The 19,258-nt window shown below is 58.7% G+C and overlaps 5 protein-coding genes across 5 annotated transcripts; 1 reads left to right on the top strand and 4 right to left on the bottom strand.

The window, feature by feature from the left end:
* Positions 1 to 716: 716 nt before the first annotated feature.
* On the bottom strand, positions 717 to 2,627 carry C7974DRAFT_128699 (transmembrane amino acid transporter protein-domain-containing protein). The gene is made up of 5 exons (XM_046135319.1): positions 2,345 to 2,627; positions 2,024 to 2,285; positions 1,764 to 1,955; positions 1,322 to 1,713; positions 717 to 1,270 (listed from the first exon to the last, which is right to left on the bottom strand). The coding sequence occupies exons 1-5, from the start codon at positions 2,480 to 2,482 to the stop codon at positions 854 to 856; spliced, it is 1,401 nt and encodes a 466-aa protein (XP_046000321.1). The 5' UTR covers positions 2,483 to 2,627; the 3' UTR covers positions 717 to 853.
* Positions 2,628 to 3,528: 901 nt separating this feature from the next.
* On the bottom strand, positions 3,529 to 7,934 carry C7974DRAFT_410274 (uncharacterized protein; the record flags this gene model as incomplete). Its single annotated transcript, XM_046143452.1, has 2 exons — positions 3,529 to 7,273; positions 7,699 to 7,934. 2 exons carry the CDS (start codon positions 7,932 to 7,934, stop codon positions 3,529 to 3,531), a joined length of 3,981 nt encoding a protein of 1,326 aa, XP_046000320.1.
* A 1,168-nt stretch (positions 7,935 to 9,102) lies between these two features.
* On the bottom strand, positions 9,103 to 9,657 carry C7974DRAFT_373549 (uncharacterized protein; the record flags this gene model as incomplete). The annotated part of the gene is made up of 1 exon (XM_046140110.1): positions 9,103 to 9,657. One exon carries the CDS (start codon positions 9,655 to 9,657, stop codon positions 9,103 to 9,105), a length of 555 nt encoding a protein of 184 aa, XP_046000319.1.
* A 452-nt stretch (positions 9,658 to 10,109) lies between these two features.
* C7974DRAFT_306381 (uncharacterized protein) lies at positions 10,110 to 14,433 on the top strand (the record flags this gene model as incomplete). The annotated part of the gene is made up of 4 exons (XM_046138078.1): positions 10,110 to 13,569; positions 13,617 to 13,866; positions 13,917 to 14,314; positions 14,360 to 14,433. 4 exons carry the CDS (start codon positions 10,110 to 10,112, stop codon positions 14,431 to 14,433), a joined length of 4,182 nt encoding a protein of 1,393 aa, XP_046000318.1.
* A 1,287-nt stretch (positions 14,434 to 15,720) lies between these two features.
* On the bottom strand, positions 15,721 to 19,113 carry C7974DRAFT_128629 (P-loop containing nucleoside triphosphate hydrolase protein). Its single transcript, XM_046135316.1, has 4 exons — positions 18,715 to 19,113; positions 18,422 to 18,658; positions 18,138 to 18,372; positions 15,721 to 18,088 (listed from the first exon to the last, which is right to left on the bottom strand). The coding sequence occupies exons 1-4, from the start codon at positions 18,912 to 18,914 to the stop codon at positions 15,788 to 15,790; spliced, it is 2,973 nt and encodes a 990-aa protein (XP_046000317.1). The 5' UTR covers positions 18,915 to 19,113; the 3' UTR covers positions 15,721 to 15,787.
* Between the last annotated feature and the right edge of the window lie 145 nt (positions 19,114 to 19,258).

The raw sequence follows: 19,258 nt of genomic DNA, 5'->3' as shown, positions 1-19,258 counted from the left end.
ACACCGCGTTCGCGCGTCGGAGAACCAGTTTACTCCGCGCGCGCCCAATCGAACCGCGAGCCGTTATCGCGGTGTGGCGTCGGAGTTTGGGTTCGGGGTGGTGAGGGCCGGAATTGCGGTAGGGCTGGGGAAGGGGCTTTGAGGGCATATAATGGGGGGCTGCCCGGTTTTTGGGGGCGATTTGTTTGTGGGGAGTTCGTGTGCGGAGAATTGAGGATGTGTACACAGTAGGGCGCGAATGCCAAGTAGTGTCAAGGTTGGTTGTGCGTCGATGTGGATGCGAGATGATGTGTGCTGGAGGAGAGGTAAGGTGAATCTGCTATGTTTGTCTTGTCTTGCGTGCTCGTTTTCTCTTTACCGCTGTTTCTATTTCTTGACTTGATTTCGTGGTTTCGTACTTTTACTTTCAGTTGCTCTTCAGTTCGACACTTGTTTCCACCGCATAGGTCCTGTGAGGCCTATGTACCCGACTCTCCAGACGCAACCCCAACATACGGACCAGGTACCCATCCAGCAGGTTCCCAGACCCAGGACCCAGGACTCGGGATTCGACCATATCTATGCTGCGTTCTTGAATGAGTTCGCTGTTTCTTGCCAATACACCCGCGGAAAGGCAAAGAGATGGAAGGTACCGTGCTCGAGAACATCTGCTATCCAGCATCGACTACCACCGCTTCTCGTCTCTCACAGAGCACACGACCCATCGCACGATGCTTAGCCTCACTCTGCAACACCCGCCATTCTCTCGCTCACGCCCAACACATCACGCACCACACAAGAAAGGCTTCATATCGACATGATGCATACGCTAAATGCTAAATAACAAAACCGGCTAAGTCTCCTCCCACCCATCTTACGTGGAGTTCGAGTTGTCAGCACAAGACCACGCGGCAGTCCCGCCGTCCTTGTTGTAGGAATCGATAATGCCCACAATCGACCCGTACGTGCCGCCGATCAACAAGAAGGTACCGGACACAATCACGAACACGCTCCACGCGACCATGGCCTTCCAGCGCCAGTCGCGGTTGCTGCGGCTCCAGTTGTCGTACAGCCACATGAAGCCCATGGGCTGGAAGCACATCAGCGTTCCGAGAAGGGCGCCAATGAGCGATACGAGACCGCCGAAGACAGGGATTGCGGAGGCGATGATGTACGCAGTCAGGGAGACGCCGCCGGTCAGACTGAACCACACAATCCAGTGCTTGGGGGTGTTGTGGTTGAGATGGCGGGTACCACGCAGGGTGCGGATGAAGAAGTACTTGGCAGTGATCTGGGGGAGGTCAGTGAGGCATTCGCGAGACACGATGAGGCGGGGACTTACGTGAGTAACCAAGACGACGGAAGCGAGGAGACCGGGCAGCGCGAGGCCGTAGCAGATCTTCTTCATCAGGACACCGGCGGAGCCGAGCGCGGGCGAGGCCACGAACGAGCCGCAGTAGTAGTACACGACGACACCGATGGCGACGTACAGCGAGGTCATGACGAACTGGCACAGCGAAAGAGCCTTAAAGTACTCCTTGTGGTCCTTCATCTCCGAGACGATGTTGAAGTACGCAGGGGTACCGGCAAACGCAAACACGATACTGGACAGCGCCGCGGCGGCCTCAGCAAAGCTCGGGTTCTTGAAGAGCTCAAAGTCAGACTCCCAAGGCCCGAACTGAGGTGCCGCAGAGGGGCGGTCCTGGAGTCCAACGGAAACTGTGAGTGTGAAGACTGAGGCGCATTAGTGCTATGTCAACCACCGTTCATGAAGGACCACATACTGGCTGAGAGGATACCGGCGAGACCGACCCACGCGATCCATGAGATCTTGCTCAGGGTCTGGATCGACGCAAGCGCGAAGCCGACGACGCAGGCAATGGCCACGAAGACCGCAGTGCACGTGCCATGGACCGAAAGCGAGTTCAACGCAATCGAAATACCCAGCATACCGGAGCCAGCGACACAAGTCCAGACTGTTCGCATGTTAGCAACCCCTCGAGGTAAGTCTGGAGAACCCAGTTTCTATAAGGTAAGGACCCACATAAAGCGAACCCCAGGCCAAGTATCTCGCGTCCAGCCCGGCCAAAGATCTTTTGCCCCACATCCTCGATACCGTACGTCTCGGGGTGGCGGACCTTGAACACACCGACCATGTAGCCAGACCACAGCGTGATCAGGCCGATGGCCAGCAGCGAGATGACACCCGGGATGAGGCCCAGGGTGTCGAACGCTGCGGGGATGGATAGCACACCCAACCCGATCTGCGTCTTCATCATCAGGATCGAGGACGCGATCCAGCTGACCTGCACGGCGTTAGTATCGGTGAAGCAGAAGAGCATGTATTTCAGGTAAGCCGACTTACGTTGCGGTAGTTAGGACCGCCCTCTACGACCTCACCAAAGACGGCGTCAGTCTGGCCCTGGATGTTGGTCGCATCGTCCGGCTTCAGCTCCGAGCCATGCTCGACATCCTCTGGCGACTTTTCATTGAAGAAACCCATGGCGACTATGACAAACGGCGGTGATCAAAGGGGATGCACTCTACCTCGATGCGCCGCCTGCCTGCCTTTAAAGAAATCGTCGGCCCGACCGACATCGGCTGGCACAGACCAAACCAAACCACCATGTGGAGAGTCCGTCCAGCATTTCCCCAGAGGCGTGGGTCTGGTATGGGCAACCAGTGTTCCAATGAGCCTGGAGCCGCGTTGGCCCGAACAGGCCTGGGTGTGGAGCCGCATTGAGCCGCCAAAACCGTGGGACGGGGAGGGCAGGTTTCACGAAGTTTTGCCGCACTAGGCCGCGATAGGGCAGTCGCCATCATCCGCTACATCGGCGTCGCATACCTGCGGACAGGCTGTTGAATATTCTCCTGTCCGGCAGTTTCGATGTTGGGATGGGACGAGTGGCGTTTGCAAATTCACGCATCGCCAGTTTCTCATGCCGATAAGCATAGAGAGTCGGGACCAAGCAATTTGGACAAGGAAATAGACGCTTATCTTTTGTGGATGGTCTGTGGGACAGGTACCCATAGACGCTGATAGCCTAAGATAGCGAAATAACAGAAATACGTCACTTGCTGTTCTCATGCCACTGTGAATGTATCCAAACATATCGAAATGGTCATATAGTTGCTTCGTAAAATTGTGATGTACAAGCACGCCAAGTAGCGTCTGCGTCAAACGCGCTGCCACCACCCGGCTACTAGACGCCGAGCGGTGATAATCGGAACAAAAATCTTCAAAATGCAACAAGTACGTCGAAACGCGCGAAATGCGCTCAAAAGCTCATGTGATCGTGCAGTAGGGTACTGCGATGTCGTAATTCGTTACGTGGTATAAAGCGCTGCGCTAGAAAGGGGAATGCAATCATGGGGAACAAGGCCCAAGCTCCGCTGGCCCCGCCGCGGGCGTCGGAGACTGGAGAAGAAGAGGATACCCTCCGGTGAATACGGCTTCGAGAAGGACGCCCTGACCCAAGCCTACGGTCGGACCCGGGGTGACCTGCCGGCCTGAAAGTGTGCATGGCACCATGGGTAGCGCAGGCGGCCTCAGTGGGGACTCATCGGTCCATTTGGCTCAACGTAATACCGCGATCCAATGCTCTTGCGGATCTTGTCTCTTCGCTTTTCCGCCGTGCGCTCCTTGAGGCGGTCTTTGATGCCACTCACTCCAATGTACTGGACTTGGTAGCCTTTGAGACCAGGTATGGCCTTACCATTGCGCCAAGATTGACGCCTTGGCACCACCTCGAATGAGGCAGAGGAGCGGAGACTTGATCTTGATCCGCTCTTACGAACCCCACTACTCTGGGGTCGGAGCGGCTGTGTAGGCGACTGATTCAAGATCCTGGGGGACGATGTCGGTGATGTCCTGGGATTGGATGGAAAGTGTGGTGGTAACGTAACGTGGTGGCGCCGTCGGTTAGTGCCGTGCCTCTCAACTCCTAACGAGTTGCCGATCAGGAAGCCAGGTTGGAATCCGTTGGTCAGCTTCTTACGCAGGGTACTCCTCCGCCTTGGGTATGGCTCCGGCTCGGCATCTTCTACGTCACTGGTGTCACCCCCAGACGGCAGCACGTTGTCTTCATCTTCCGAATCACTGTCTTCAAACCCATCCCAGAAGCCACGCGGCCTCCAGAAAGGGTGCAGGGTGCCATCCTCGTCGCTCACTGTAGGAACTTCTGGAGTGCGATGAGACGACTGAGAGCGCGCGTGCGACTCGCTGTAGTAGCGGCCGCGATTGCTAGAAGCCCGAGCCAAGAACGGCGAAATGAAGTTATCAGAGTACCGGCGCGCACGCTGCACCAGCGAGAGGCGACGTTGCGGGTGCGAGTCTGAGTGTTTGGGTGGACCAGGCGGACTGAGGTCGTGGCGGTCAAGCTCCTCGGCAGGGGTTGGCGGTATGAACATGATCTTGGGAGGCTCTGGCGCAGAACGCGGGTTCTTCAGAGGGGAGTCGACTCCAGCAGGCTGAAATAGGTCGATTTGCATCGGAGGAGTAGATGGCTCAACCGTAAGAGTCGGCTGCGCTGCCGGCTGGGCTGGCTCCTGTGACGGGCCCTCAATAGCATCGACGAATGGTGGTGTTGGGCTTCGAGTCACTTCTTGACGCAACTCGAGATGATCTTGTGGATCGAAATAGTCCCCGTCAGTCATCTGTACCTCGGGCATCATTGAGTTTACACGCGATGGTTGTTGCACGACAAGGAGAGAATCGTTGTTGTGAGGGTAAATGCTGACTGCAGTAGCCTCGCTGACCTCAATGGGCGTATCCGAGAACTGCGAGAAGGGCGTTGATTGCGAGTAGAGGTGCCGAGCATTTGCATGCTCCTCGGTCCGTCCAGTGGATCTATCGAAACTGATACGACGATGGTCATCAGGTGTTCTTCGCTGCCAATCGTAGCTGAGACGAGAAGAACCCTCTGGAGACGTCCGATCAAGGCTCCGACGAAGGTATGCGTCTTGGAAGGGCGAGGTGCGATCCTGGCTCTGAGAACTGCGACGTCGCTCTTCTGACCTTCCCCTTGAAGAACGTGAGCCTCTGCGCACAGGTGGAGACAATTGGCTAGGTGATGATATAGATTTCTGACGTTCAGGGGAAGCCGGTGACTGGTTGATCGTGGGGCTGGGCACCACTTCGTCTTGAGCCTCTCGTTCTGCGACAAGTAGACGAACGCGATCAAGAAGAGCAGGTGGTGGCGCCTTGTCGTCACCTTCATCGTCATACACGCTGAGCTTGCGCTGCGCAGATCCAATAACAAGGTCCAACGGATTGCGAGGTAGTGGCTTGTCAACATCGCCAGGGCGACTAGAGTCTGAAACAACACGTCGGTGCGCGTTGTCCACAGGCGTGGGAACCGAATATGGAAGCTGCGGCGACATTACAGGAGAGCGACCGGTAGGCACGGCGGTGTGCTGAGGACTTTGAGGAGGTGACAACTCCACGAAGTCTCTAGGTTTCGCGGGGATAGTTGCTTGCTTTGCAGATTCAGGCGCCGAGGATATGCGCATACGAGAGGTCCTGTCTGGCTGTCTCTGCGAGTTTGACTTGCTGAGGATGTCAGCTGCAGGCTGCAGAATCATGCGGACCGACTCCTGGTGGGCAAGAGTGTACACAGAGCTATCAATTGTGCGACTGCTGCGCACAGAGAAGGGGGAGGCATTGCGGGGAGCAGTGCTCACGGTACTGAGAGCACCACCCAGGGTTTCTGAATCGGTGCTGAAGCGCTTATTCCTGTCTGGCAGAGTGGCTTTCTTGTGAACTAGTCGGTGTAGCGGTACATCTTCGAACAGCATGGAATTGCGGTTCGAATGTGAGCCTGAGGCGCGGCTGAGCGTGGAGCTGGAGTCCCTCTGCAGGGCCAGGTTCTTGCCGGAGTGGCGGAGTGTTCGCTGTCGCTGTGGTGGCGAGGCAACGACGACGGCCGCGACGATCGTCGAAGCCACAGAGGCGGTCGACATGCGCTTGCTCTTGGGGTCGTAGTGCACGTGTTCAGGGGCGGGTTGGGCGTCAGCTGGCCAGCCGATGGAGTGTGCGAAGTTTTCAACGGAGGGACTGCGTGGGCTGTTGCTGCTCGCTTCCACACGCTCTCGCAGACCGGAGCTCCGTCGTGACTGCGCGCTCGTGGTAGGCGACGTTGCGCCGGGTGCTGCCGTGACGACGGGATCTGACACTTTGGGCGGCGACGAATCGGGTTTGCGTTTCCGGCGGACTGTCACGTTCCTCATCAATTCCGTGTTCCACTCTCGATTCGGCAATTGGTCCACGACAGGAAAGTCGTCGTCGTCGTCGTCGTCGTCGTTATGCGCACCAGCCACGGTGGCAGCACTGTCGCGCTCGGGCTCCTCGACGGCGAGACTCGGGTAGAACAGCCGCGACCGCTCAGTTGGCGTGACATCGGCGTCGTCCTGCTCGAAGGCCAGGCCCAGACCGCGGTCTTCCTGCACGGTGCTCAGGCGGTCGAGGGCGGGCGTCGCCGAGCGGCTGTTGCTGGTCTCGGAGAGGTCTTCGCGGGCGGTGGTGAACGACTCGGCGCGGGACGACGGGTAGGCGAACAGCGGCGGGCGGTCAACGGTCAGGTTGTGCGACTTGGCGGTGCCGTTGGAGCCGGCAGTGCGCGGCGGGCTGGGGTCGGGCGTGGGCGGGCTGCGCGCGTTGACGGGCGTGCCGAGCGACGACTTCTGCGAGGCAATGGAGCCCACCATGCTGTTGCGGTTGGGCGGCTCGGGCGCCATGGCGGCGAGCCCGTCACGGGAGACGGACGGCGGCGTGGGCGGCAGGCCGCTGAGGTCGGCAGGGACGGGGCCTGGCGACGCGAGCGGCGTCGACTGCTGGCTGCTCGCGACCGACGCCGTCTCATTGTCCGACTGCGCCGACGGCAGCTGCAGCGGGGCGGCGGCGGGCAGCACCTGGCGGAAGCTGTCGCTGCGGCGGGCGTCGTGGGGGCGCGCGGGGCGCTTCGGGGGGCGGGTGAACGAGTCTTCGAGCAGCGCGTAGGCATCGGGCGGCGCGGACGAGGGCGCGGACATGGTCGCGGGCGGCGGGCGCGCAGCAGAGGCGGGCGGGCTCGCAGCGCGCTCAGCTCGCAGCACGGGGTGGGCGTGGGCGGCCGCGTCCAGCGCTACGAGGCGGCCATTCGGCAGCGGACGAGGACTCGAGATCGACTGGTGACGCAAGCAGGCGCCAAGCGAGGCGTTCGCAGCGGCGGGCGGCGGCAACGTCGTCGCACGCGCAGAGTCGATGGCGTCGTGGTGTCGCGGGCGTCGCTGGCCGCGGGTCGCTGGGCGCTGGTCGCTGGTCGCTGGTCGCGCAAGGCTCTGCTGCCTGTGCCCGGTGGGAGGTGGGCGGCCGAGGAGGTTGGGGACGAGAGCTCTCTAGGCGCATTGGTGGCGCTGCTGCTCCGGACGCACCATCCGGCTTCAGCTGCTGCAGCTCTGCAAGGAGCCGAAACGCACGCCGCTGCAATAACCACGCCACGGCAGTCCCCCGCTGCCACGTCGAATCAACCTGCCGCTCGCTGACTGCTGCGCCTGCTCGAGCTGCCCTCAATCGCCAATCGTGCCAAGTGGGTGCGCCGTGGACTCAATCCCGCCCAAGCACGGGCTCTTGCCGTGCATCTCCACTCCTGGCCCTCGACGCCCCTCCATGACATGTGCGCTGCTGTGTGATGACCACGCGTCGACCGCTAATCATGTGTCTGCCTGCTCAGGTACGCTTACCTCAGTTCCTGCGCTTGCACGGCCGGTAAGCCTCTCAGCTGCGTCCAGTCGTCTGCCCGGCCAACGGAGTAGCAGCCTCTGGTAGCACAGCCGTTGCAATGTTTCCAGCCCAGATGCACGACATGCCATGATTCGATTGCCTTCCTCGTACTCTCGCTGCCATCTTCAGCTTCTGCTAGCGTGACTCCCACTTTGCCGTTCTTCAATATTGCCTCCGTTCTCTCCAAGCTTGCCATGGCTGCTGAGTAGAAGGCCTGATCGCCAGCTTGAACTGCTTAGCCTATCCAGTACTTTCAATGACGTCTGCACCGTCAAGATAAAGAGCCCAAGAGTCTAGATGCTCGATCGCAGCTTTCAGAATTGGCATCGTACTGTGTAGAACCTGCTCAAGCCTTGATTGACTGGAATCGCCCGTCATGCTTTGGTACGCACTAGTATATGTTGGAAGGGTTTGGTACTCCACCACCATAAGGTCGTTGGCTTCATCATAGTTGACAACAGCAATAGCGAACATCTCGTAGGCGCTGGAGAATACAGTCACGGAGGCTGCAGCATGCTCGCGCTGATTCAATATAGATTCATCTCTGTTACATACACTGCTCCCTCCGTCAACATGATCAGCACCTGTGACGTCATGGCTACCAAACACGCAGCGACAACCTTGAGATGTTGTATAGAGTTGAAACCAATCGTTACAACAGTCACGGCAGGTGTCTAGACTCGGACGACATCAGCTACTTGCGTATTTCGTAGAGCTGGATACGTCCGCGCCAAGCCAGCTGTCAAAAGTTAAGACTGACAAGTAAACTTTGAGCGTTGAGCAACAGGCTTGGGCGGCCTATCACTACAGTATGTAGCGTGACGGGGTCCACCTGGCGGGATGGGCTCCGAAGCCAGCGATCCACATTCCTTAGGTGGCATGTTGCAGCTGCTCATGTCTCCTGAAGATCTCAATTGCACTGTGTTCAGATGACGACGCCCCACGTGACGACGTAGAGGCATCGGCCCTGACACGAGCTCATCTTCCACGCCCAAATCAGAACAGTAATTGCCCCGGCTACAGCAAAATGGTCACATTTATGATTTGGTTGTGGGCTTGGCCACGCGCAGACGCGAGCTCGGTCCGCATTACGAGGTTTGGCGCGTCAAGGTGAGCAGCCTTGTCTCCGCTAGCCGGTATTTCGGTCTCTCTCGTGCATCGTAACGCGAAACACGCCTGAGCGCAGATCGGCCTCTGATACGAGCAGGCATCGTATGTAACACCTGGCCTCTGGCAGGACCAAGCAGCCAGGAGAAGCGCTGCCAGGCACCAGGCACGAGCTGGTCATCAGCATGCAGCGTTAAGCATGTGCTGTCGACAGCAGGAGCAAGCTGCAGCCGCTCGGCACGCCAGGCTCGAGACAGCTAGCCGGCTGCAGCCATCAGCCTGCCGAAGGAACTAGGCCCATGCATCCGTGTGGAGTGATAAGGCGCGGGCACTGGGCTGCTTCGGGCCACGTCTGGCAGTGCGGGCAGTCCTTTGGGAAGGCAGTTGGGCGTGCAGCGTCTGTCGAGATTGAACAGGGCGCCGGCCGCCAGAGCGACCGAAAGCCAGCTGCACGGCGAGGGCGACGTGCTGTTGCTATTCAAGATCGGGGGGCACCCCTGCTTGGCGGCGGCTACGTGATCAGAGGGGACTACGGTTGCGGGGGGAAGACCCTTTAATTCAGCCGAGTAATTATAGGCGCATACAACGGCGGCGCGAGTTTCGAGTCGCAGGGCTAGGTAGCGAGGATGCTCGCCGATACAGTGCGCAGTGCGCGCAGCGTAGGGCGCAGGGCGCAGGGCAGCCGTGAGCAGCAGCATGGCCAGCACCAGCGCCAGCGCCAGCGCGCCAGCACTGCACCGACTGCGACACGGCGATGCCGGCGCACTGACGCAGCTGCGAGTACGACTGATGTGGGGTCGGTGGTGCGGCATCGAGAAAAGACGAGACGGCGGCCACTCCCAGCGTCGATGGAGCCCGCGCCTGCGACAGCGCCCGTCCTGACGTGTGTCATCGAGGGCCCTCGCGTGAAGACGGCTCTGTGAAATTCCCGCCGCGGCTGGAGATAAGGTTGCTGGCTGCAACACGCCGCGCTAGCTCCCTCGTCGTGGCCCAATTTACCGCACGCCGCCTGCACGAACGGTCGCACCGCAGCTACGAGGACGCTGGTTCCTGGGCAACTGCTGTCTCCCCGCCCGCCTGCCTCGCCCTGTACCCGCTGGCCGTACCGCTGGCACTCGACCGCAGGCCCTCGACCGCTGGCATCGCATTGAGCGCCAGAGCTGTTCCGCTCACACCTGCGCCCACGTCCTAGCGCCGCCCGCCGACGACACGGCACACGGCACGCGACACCGCTCCCGCACCCTCGCTGAGCGACCCGGGCATGATGGTCGACGCACGCCTTGACGACGCCCGCGAGGCGGGCAGCAAGCTGCTGAGCAAGGGCAGCCGCTGGCGGACCAAGTACTTTGCCAAAGACGACGCCGCCCCGCCCGAGGAGCCGCGCACGAAGCGCGCCGAGACCTTCAAGCTCAACGACGACATCAACGACTTCCTCAAGCCCTCGACCGACCGCGCCCAGCAGCAGGCCGCCGCCGCCTTTCTGTCGACCAAGCCGCGCATCGACACCACCCGCGCCCAGCGCTGGCCCGGCGCCCATGAGATCCTCAGCAGCGCCGCCGCCGCCAGCAAGAGCCCTGGCCCTGGTGGCCTGCGGACGGGCACACGCAAGCGCGGCCTGACGGTCAGCTTCGCCCGCACCACGCCCGACGTCATCGGCCACGGCGGCGACGAGTGCGAGGAGCCGTCGTTGCTGGTGTCGCGCCGCAAGAAGGCGAACAGCCAGCCCGCCGCCGCCCCGCCGGCCCCAGCCTCGCCGCCGCAGGTCCAGGACGACACCAATGTGGCCGCCCGCACCCCGCAGTTCAACGGCATGACGCGCTCCGACTCGCAGACGTCGCAGACGGCCGCCCCGCGCAACAGCTTCACGCGCACCCTCACCAACCAGGGCGAGATGTCGCCGCCGCTGCAGCAGAAGCTCGAGATGGGCCACATCAACACCCACGCCCAGCCGCCGCCGCCCGCCGCCCACCGCATGGGGCCCATGGGCCTGGGCGAGCGCCCGCGCGCCCTCGCCCGCACGCCGACTGGCTTCGACCTGATGCAGCAGGACCCGCCCGCCGCCCGCCGCCCCAGCAAGGACTCGGCCTACTCAGCCTACTCGCAGGACTCGGACAACAACGTCTCGCCCATCCTCGAGCGCAAGGCCCCCGTGCTGCCGCCCATGCAGGAGGAGGAGGACGACTTCCGCCCCAAAGCTCTCAAGCGCTCGCAGACCGGCTTCACTGACATGGGCGACGACTCGGACAACTCGCCGGTCGAGCACACTCCTATGCCACAGCTGCCGCGCCTGCCGGAGATGCGCTCGGTCGAGCAGGAGGAGGAGTCGCCGCTGGAGTCGCGAGCTCTGCTGGCGGAGCGCTTCTTACAGAGCGAGCCAGAGGACCCCAACTCCTTCTCTGCCAAGGTCAAGCACAAGATGAGGGCCGACGAAGGGCGGGCGCTACACGAGGCACAGCAGCGTGCTGCTGAGGGGAAGCGTGGCTCGGACGCCAGCTCGATGCAGTCAGACCCGTTCCAGGTGGGGACGCCCCCAACGACCTACAACTCGTACATGGGCAAGTCGCCGCCGTCAGCACCGCCGGTCCAGCCGTCGCACCAGTCGCCTCCCCAAGCCCGACCCTTACAACCCTCTCAACAATCGCCGCCACGAGGCTTGGATGCAGAGGATCCATACCGGTCAAGAGCACGCGGGCCATCGCCCGGACGGAGGCCAATGCCCCCAGGCACGTTTCCCCTCGACACGGACCAGCATCAGCCCTCGTCTTCGGTCTCCACACACCAGAGCAGGCCCTCAGACGCACAGTCGTCGTCAGACCCCTTGTCTGCCACCACCGCCTCCTCTGTCCAAGAAACTGGTATCATAGGAGCATCCTCGGCCAGACAACCTCAGTCGGCTGCCGACGAACTTCACCTTGACACACCAACAGCTCTACTGCCCGCCCAACCCCCATCGCAATCACAGCCGCCGCCGCAGCCCAGGACACAAAACTCCTCTTTCTCCCAGTCACAAGGCTCCATGTCGCACCCCGCAGAATCAGCCTTCACCATCCGGCCAAGGCAGGACATAAGTATGAGATTGGGTGGTTCTCTCGCCCGGTCGGACACGAGAATGCTCGGCGATTCTGCCTTCAAGGAATTTGCAGAGCGTGTCAAACACATGAACGGCATCTTTGCGCTGACCTCACAGCTCGTCGGCAATATCCACGATCACTCCCCGTCGAAATGGGCGCGAGTCGCTACGTGGTGGTTCTTGAAGGGCCGTGCTGGCATGGAGAATCTTATTAGGAGTCGACCTAAGACTGCAGAGCCGCAACCGGAGCGCCTCACCCAGCCACACGTGGATCTGGCCAAAGCGCTCTGGGTATGTGCTGAGGTTCTGCCGGGACACCCCGCCCTCGCCTCGTACGCTGGTCAGCCTGAGGATAACAAAACGGATGCAGCCAGACAGGCTGGCGACATTTTAGCTACTGAGGCTTTTGAAACCAAAGCTGCCATCTTCCACTACATGAAACTCTTGACTGGGTCAATGAAGAAGCATCAGAGCATGCCACCAACAGCAGCCCTCATTCAGGGACAAAACCAGAGCATCTGGGAGGAATACCCAAATTTTGACCCAATCGCTGCGAGCGTCCTATCTGGCGCAAAATACAAGCACGCAAGAGCTGACTCGCATCCAACCCTGTCACATTACCTGCCTCTGACTGATACAAAGAGCGATTTCTGCTATTTCAGGATGTTCGCAACAGCGACCATGTCGACCGACGACATCAACACTGACCGTACTCCCATGTCTACTGCAATCACCATACTGCGTAATAAGGAAGAGTACTCAACCAAGCTTGCTATCTGTAGCCAGAACGAGGATCTCAACCTGATTGTAGGGCTAAATCCTGCCGCCGGACCCACGTGGAAAGACATCAGCTGGAAGAAGCAGTCGCGGCAGCTTGTCCTCCAATTGCATCACGGTTACGTCCTCAATCTTGAGCTGAGTGAGCCGGATTGGCGTAATCTGTGGGCAATTGTAGATCATACCAACCGAGTGGAATCGAGTATGAGGGCGCGGGCTAACGAGAGCTTCTCCTGCAAGCTCTACCTCCGCGAAGCGAGCTACAAGGACCCAGCCAACCCCGCAGCCTTCCCGCCGGAACGTGTTCACGGTTGCAAGCTTATGGTTTTTGAAAAGTTTGATCGCAGCAGCGAAGGCACAGGAAAGCGCAAACTGCACCGAGGCTACAGACTGGTGCTGGTCACAGCGCAAAAGAACAAGCAGCTGAGTTTCGTCGAACACGAATTGGGTACAAAGCAAGAGCCTATGAACTTTGAGTACGTGACCGAGAACGACCAATCTCCAGCAATGAGGTTGCATTTCCGCGAAGGCACTGCAGAACAGAGACCCAGGGTCTGCACAGTACACCTAGTCTTTAATGATGCCAACGACCGAAATCATTTGTTCGGCACGTTCACGTCTATGAACATTGCGCCCGGTGAGATGACGTTCGCCCAGGTGCCACTCAAGGCTTTCAGCATTGAGAGTGCAGACCAGGCAGATGCGTTCAGCGCCGCCGGCAGCCGCGTGCTCCAGAAACTACAGTGGCAGGAAGCTAAGACGGTAAACCAAGACCCCGAGGAAGCTGGCCTTGAAGCCGCGCCTACGGTCATGAGCGAGAGTCTGAGGATCGTATGTCGACACAGCGCAGGCATCATTTCGGATCGCATGAATCTCGGTAAGTCGTTTTCAACGAGTCTCAATAGACATAAACTGACGATACAGGTCCCGGTGAGATTCTCGTCCGCCTGCCAAACGATGGCTCCACAGATCTCATGCTCCTCCGCAATCCGCAGCAGGATATGGCCGTCGCAGTCGACGGCAGCCGCACAGAAAAGGACGTTCCTGACGCCCTTGCCGAGCTACTGCGCACGCTAACAAACGCGTCGACCATCCGACGTCTGGCTTTCAACTCTTCCAAAGACTTGCACACGTTCCAATTCGCCGTCACCGGATTTGAGGTCAAGTTCGATGGGTATGCCTCCTTGGAGTCAAGTTCATCTGCTACATACTAACGTGACCTAGCATCGCCAGCACGTTCTCTATCTCCCGCCGACGCATGGTGGTTCCAATATACAAGCAGTGGACTGCGAACACCATCCGACTGCAAATTGTGCAGCAGGACAATGTGCTCCAGCTGCTCGCCTTCTTCGAGGACTTCTCGCACGCCGACGCCATGAACTTCAAGCTCTCGAGCATGGACACATTCGAGAAGAAAGACAGCGGTGGCAAATACGGCGTCAAGCTCGTCGACGCCAAGTTCGCACTGCCCGTTGACCAACGCCGCGGCGAAGGCAAAATGCAGAAGGCAGAGGGCAGACTCACCGGCTGGGTCGGCGTCAAGCGCCGCTTCGTATGCCTGGACGAAATTGAGTATCCTGGCGAGCACGACGACATCCTGATCATGTTCGACAGCGCAGAGGGTATGTATCCCCACTCTTACACTACACATTTACTAATATACATAGCTCGCGACCGCTTCGCCGACGCCCTGCCCGCGGCCACCATGGAGCGCAAATTTACCGTCCGCCGCAAGATATAGTGCTCCACTACACAATTCTACAGGTCCCGCACCACACACACCTTTCTCCGCCCCCGTGGCGCCAGCGACTCCAGTCGCCCTTTTTCCTTTGTCTGCTTCCCGTACACAGCATTATCATCATTGTCGTTCGCGTCCGCGTCCGCATCCGCGCCGTCATCGGGGTCTGCGCCGCCCCGCTAGCGCAAGATACCACCAGGCGTTTAGCGAGTCCTTTTTCTCTTCTTCATGTGCGTGGTTGGTTGGTTGGCAGGGAGGCATGGGTATGTCCCGCCAAGGAGGGGCGGGTCGAGGGTTGGCTTAGGGTTAGGGTTGGCTTGGCTTGGGCTGGGCCGGGCCGGGCTGGGGAACATTTTGTTGCTTGGGTTTTGGCTGGTGCATGACCGGGCGTCATCTTTGCTTTTTTGAGGGCAGCATGAGGAGGTAGAGAACCTGGAGGGGAGAGGGGAATGAAGTTGTTCTCGGCTTGTGTTGAGTTTTATGTTGCCGTGATGTGCTGGGTCGTGTGCGTGTAGCTGGGACGTGTTGTGTGAGTGAGCGACTGGAATGAGGTGTCTCAGAACAGGTCTTGCGTCAGTACATGTTGGCATATGTACCGTCTACGGCGCTGTTTACAGTAACGTCCAAGCGAGGCACCCCAGCTCCAGCTCCAGATATGCATATATTCACCACCACCCACCGATCCCCACACCCCGTCTCATACCACTGCGACCAATACGCCAACTGTTCCGAGACCGCAGGATCGCGCTCTGATCCCCATGTTCTGATCCCCGTGCTCGAGTGCCCGTGCTCTAATCCGCATGCTCTACTCCCCCATGTTCTACTCCCCCATGTTCTAATCCCCCTGCCTGCTTTCAATATTATCCAAGCCTAACTGCAAACGTTCTTCAGGTTGGTGGTCAATTGCATTACACATACCACACCGTAGAACAACTCCACGACATCACGAGAAACACAAACACCGATGATCACAAGTAATAACCAATCTGCTTGGAGCAATTCATTAACGTCGTGAGGATAACTATGTTACACGGCCCAGCTATACAAGCCAGTCGACTCTACGATCCCACCCGAATAATGCAAGAAGCGAGCCCAACAACCCAAACGCCAGCAGGACGCCGCCATGGGCACGCGATCCCACTCCGAACCCTCCTTCCCCAAAGGACCATCCGAGGCCCAACGATGCACGGGGAAGACTTCCTGGTAGTGTATGTAAATGGATAAGCAACAACGAACGCCGCGGTGCTGGCACGGAAACTGAGATAGATGGCCAACCGTATGCAAAAACGAAAGCAACAAAGACAGGTCAAAACGTCCACTTCTCTGGACGAACATTAGCGCGAGAGACGGAATGAGGTCAGCGCCAGACACCCTTTGCGCTGGCTGCGAGACTGCCTCGCACTGAGGAGTTGCTAACAACCCGGATGGGCGCACGGTTCAGGGTGCCAGCTGCAGACCGGTCGTCTCCAGACGCGGCCACCGTCGTGCGTCGCGCGGCGCCCTTAACGATGGGCGCAGAACGTGGGCTCAGGACGCTGGGTTTCCATTCGCCTTCGTGGTTGTTCTTCACCATCCGGCGTGCCGCACTGGCCGAGATACTGTTCTCGTTGGGAGGGCTGGAAGAGGTGTTACTAGGGCTCCGATGTCGTTGTACCCTCGCTGGCACGACTTTTGTAGTAGAAGAGCGGCGTTTAATGGCTGTACGAATCTGATTTGCCTCAGTGGGATCAACAGACCAGCCATCTTCGCCGGCAGAGCTGTTGCCGCTGTCGTTTGCCGAAGCTGCGGCTTCAGATGCAAGCTCCACGTTGTTCAAGGCTGAAGGACGGACGATATTCGCACCGATCTCACGAAGAGGCGAGGTGTCTGAGTCCGAGTTGTAGGCGCTCCTGATAGGCATCGGTGAGCCATCGGACTTCTTCGAGAGGAAGCCTGCTGCAAATCGGCTGGACGCCGAGCGAGGCTTGATGTCCAAGGATGTCGTTGGTGGCACGGGGATGGGCGAAGAATCACCATCGTGGCTCCTAGGCTCTGGGGCGTACGGCGAGAACATCGGAGGAGGCACATCAAAGGAAGAGCTTGTAAGTGTCGATTCGGCTTGCTCTGGTGTCTTGAAGTCTGCCAGAGTACCGTTCTCGTTATCATCCCGCCAGCGAACACCTCGCTTGGCCTTTGACGGCGATGTCGGTCTCTTTTTCGTAGGCGAAAACTGGATACCCTTCTTGACTGCAACCATCTTCTTGCGCCGCGGCGAGGCTTTCATGGGCGACGAAGTGAGGTGTGGTGCGTCTGCAAAAGATGGCATAGGGATTGATTTGACCGGAGAAGGTCCCATGACGTCGACGGGCTTTCGTCGTTTCGGTGTGCCTTTGTGGCTCGGCGCAAAGAACTCGGTGGTAGGAAGGCCGCCGTCTGGTCGAATGACCTGGCCTGTCGCAGTGGTACACGCGTTCATGATTTTAGTGAGCAGCTTCCTTGCAGTTTCGACTGCTTGAGCTTCGTCCATCTGTGTGATCTGGCTCAGAATGGCCACGGTCTCGATATGCGCTTGTACGAGGACCTGCACGGTGGCCGCATCGCCTCCTCTTTCTTGCTCTAATAGCACACTCAGGACTTCTCGTTCGGCGTTCGATTTCAGGATCTGGTATTCTCTGGTGATGTTCGCTGCGTCGGGCCCATCGGCAGTCCCGTCGAGCTCCGCCAGCTGCCTCAAGCCGAAGTTGAGAGCAGTGTCAAGTTTCGAGGCCCATGTTGATCGCTCGAGCCGTCTGTGATGATGTTGCCGAGATTGCTCGAGTTCCGCAGAAATACCGATCGCTGAATCCCTCATCGCGGTAATCTGTGTGGGCATCTCCTCGTTTTCACGCGTCTCGGAGACCGTATCGAAAGCTGCGATCCACGCAGAGACGAGAGAGATGCGCTTTTCGGTAAGCTTCAGCGTTCTCATAACGTTCAGTCTTTCCCTGCGCTCGGTCTCTGAATCAGCGTAGGCCTGTCGCAGACGTATAAACGCATCCCTCAGTATGCCGTCTCTCTTGTCGTTCTGCTTTTGAACCTTGGCCAATGAAACACTGTCCGAGTCCTTCTGCTTCTTCATTAGCTCCTCGATCAGCGCCCTTTGCTCGTCGATCTTCTTGAGATAATCCTTGACGTGGCGGTTCACATTAAAAACGTTCTTCGTGACTTTGGTCTGGATGTTCTTTGCGCGATTGGCGTAACGTAGAGTGTTTTGTGTCTCGTCAAAGTGTACGCTTGACGGACTGACGCAGACGATCATGACTGTCTTGCAATTTCCGCCCAGAGAGAACTTGAGCAATCTTGTGAGCTTGGAGTTCCTGTAAGGAATGTGGTTGTGTTTTCGCATGTCGCATAACGCGTTGATGCAACTTCCCAGGGCTAGCAGAGACTTGTTGATATTTGCACCCTCGGTCAGACGCGCACCTCTATTCTTGGTGGCACTGGCGCGTTCGCTACCTGCCAAATCGATGATGCTCAGGGTAGCCATTGTGTGTGGTTCGTTGACGGAGGCGTTGCGATCCTTGGAAGAGACGTTGATCTGCAGTACGGCGTGCGATCGAGAAGAGGTTGCGTTGGCTTCGGTTGGGGACATGGTTCGCAGGTCGTTGCCACGGACAATCATCTCCATGACTTCATTAACCTAGCATGTGTCAGCCTTCCAATTGTACGTACAGTCCCTGAAGCCTTACGTCTACAGGTCGATGACTGGTGAGACCAGCCACTGAGACGGCCTGGTTTGAGTCTTCTCGCAGCATCAGAGAAGTCTTGCTGCCACCTTCAACCAGGAGATCACGAATAGTCTCGTTATATATTTCCAAGTATGATAGCGTAACCTCTGTGACCTTCTCCTCTGATCGCTCGTTGATCTTCTCGAACAGTTCTTGCATTGTCAAAAAGATGATGCCAGGGTCGCTCGGCGATCCTCTATCTGGCTGTCAGCACCCTCTCCCCCATGTCCAATTCGGCTACGTACGTGATAGTATGCGTCTTTCCACATCCCGTAGCGCCGTAGGCGAAGACGGTGGCATTGTAGCCGTCGAGGACATTATCGAGCAGGGGCTTTGCGGTCGACTCGTAAATGTCGGCCTGCGAGGTGGTGTCGTCGAAGACTCGGTCGAAAGCGAATGTCTGGTCCTTCACACGTTTGCCTTGAGGAGCATAAGAGCGCCCAGCCCTATGCACCGGGTTGTCTTCTGGCGGATCGAAGATGCTGTAAGTATGTCAGTCTCTACCATTTCATGGTGTTGGAGTCTTCAGGTGACGTACAGGCATCGCTCGTCAAGGACTTTAATAACTGGCCGAATCCCCCCCTTGGAAGTTATCCGCGGTGTGGGTGCAGCGGCAAGCGAGCCTTCTCCGAGGAACAGTGTTGAGTCGTCGGTTTTGGTGAGCTGTGCAGCTTCGCGAATGGTAAACGGGCGGACGCGCACAGTGACCGAGATGGACGACGCGCCAGCGCTCGCCATATTTGCGCTCTAGATATGTTAGTCGTCCAGAAATGCAGCGCAATTGCCCCTCGGAGTGGATGCGGTGGCCGTGAGCGTGGGTGCGGAATGTTGTGGTGCGCCGAGTTCGTGCATTGAAAACGCCGCGTTGCCGTGCCAACGGGGAAGCCGCAATCGTCCCTGGCCGTTTCACGTGACCAATCCGCTTCTCGTGCCCCACACCGCCGACGTGTCGGTCGTCCTGTCGTGCTCACCAGCATTGTCCATGTCGTTCCGGAGACGTGGGGCCTGCGAAAGCGCCCGAGCACGGTATTTGTTGCACACGATTAAATGAGGTCTCGAAGCCAGAACGCTCTGTCAAACCA

The sequence above is a fragment of the Boeremia exigua genome, assembly GCF_020726555.1.
Source record: "Boeremia exigua strain MPI-SDFR-AT-0100 chromosome Unknown C7974scaffold_3, whole genome shotgun sequence".
In the NCBI taxonomy this organism is placed as follows: Eukaryota; Fungi; Ascomycota; class Dothideomycetes; order Pleosporales; family Didymellaceae; genus Boeremia; species Boeremia exigua.
Note: the sequence above shows the minus strand (reverse complement) of the source record. Positions and strands in the feature narration are given on the sequence as shown.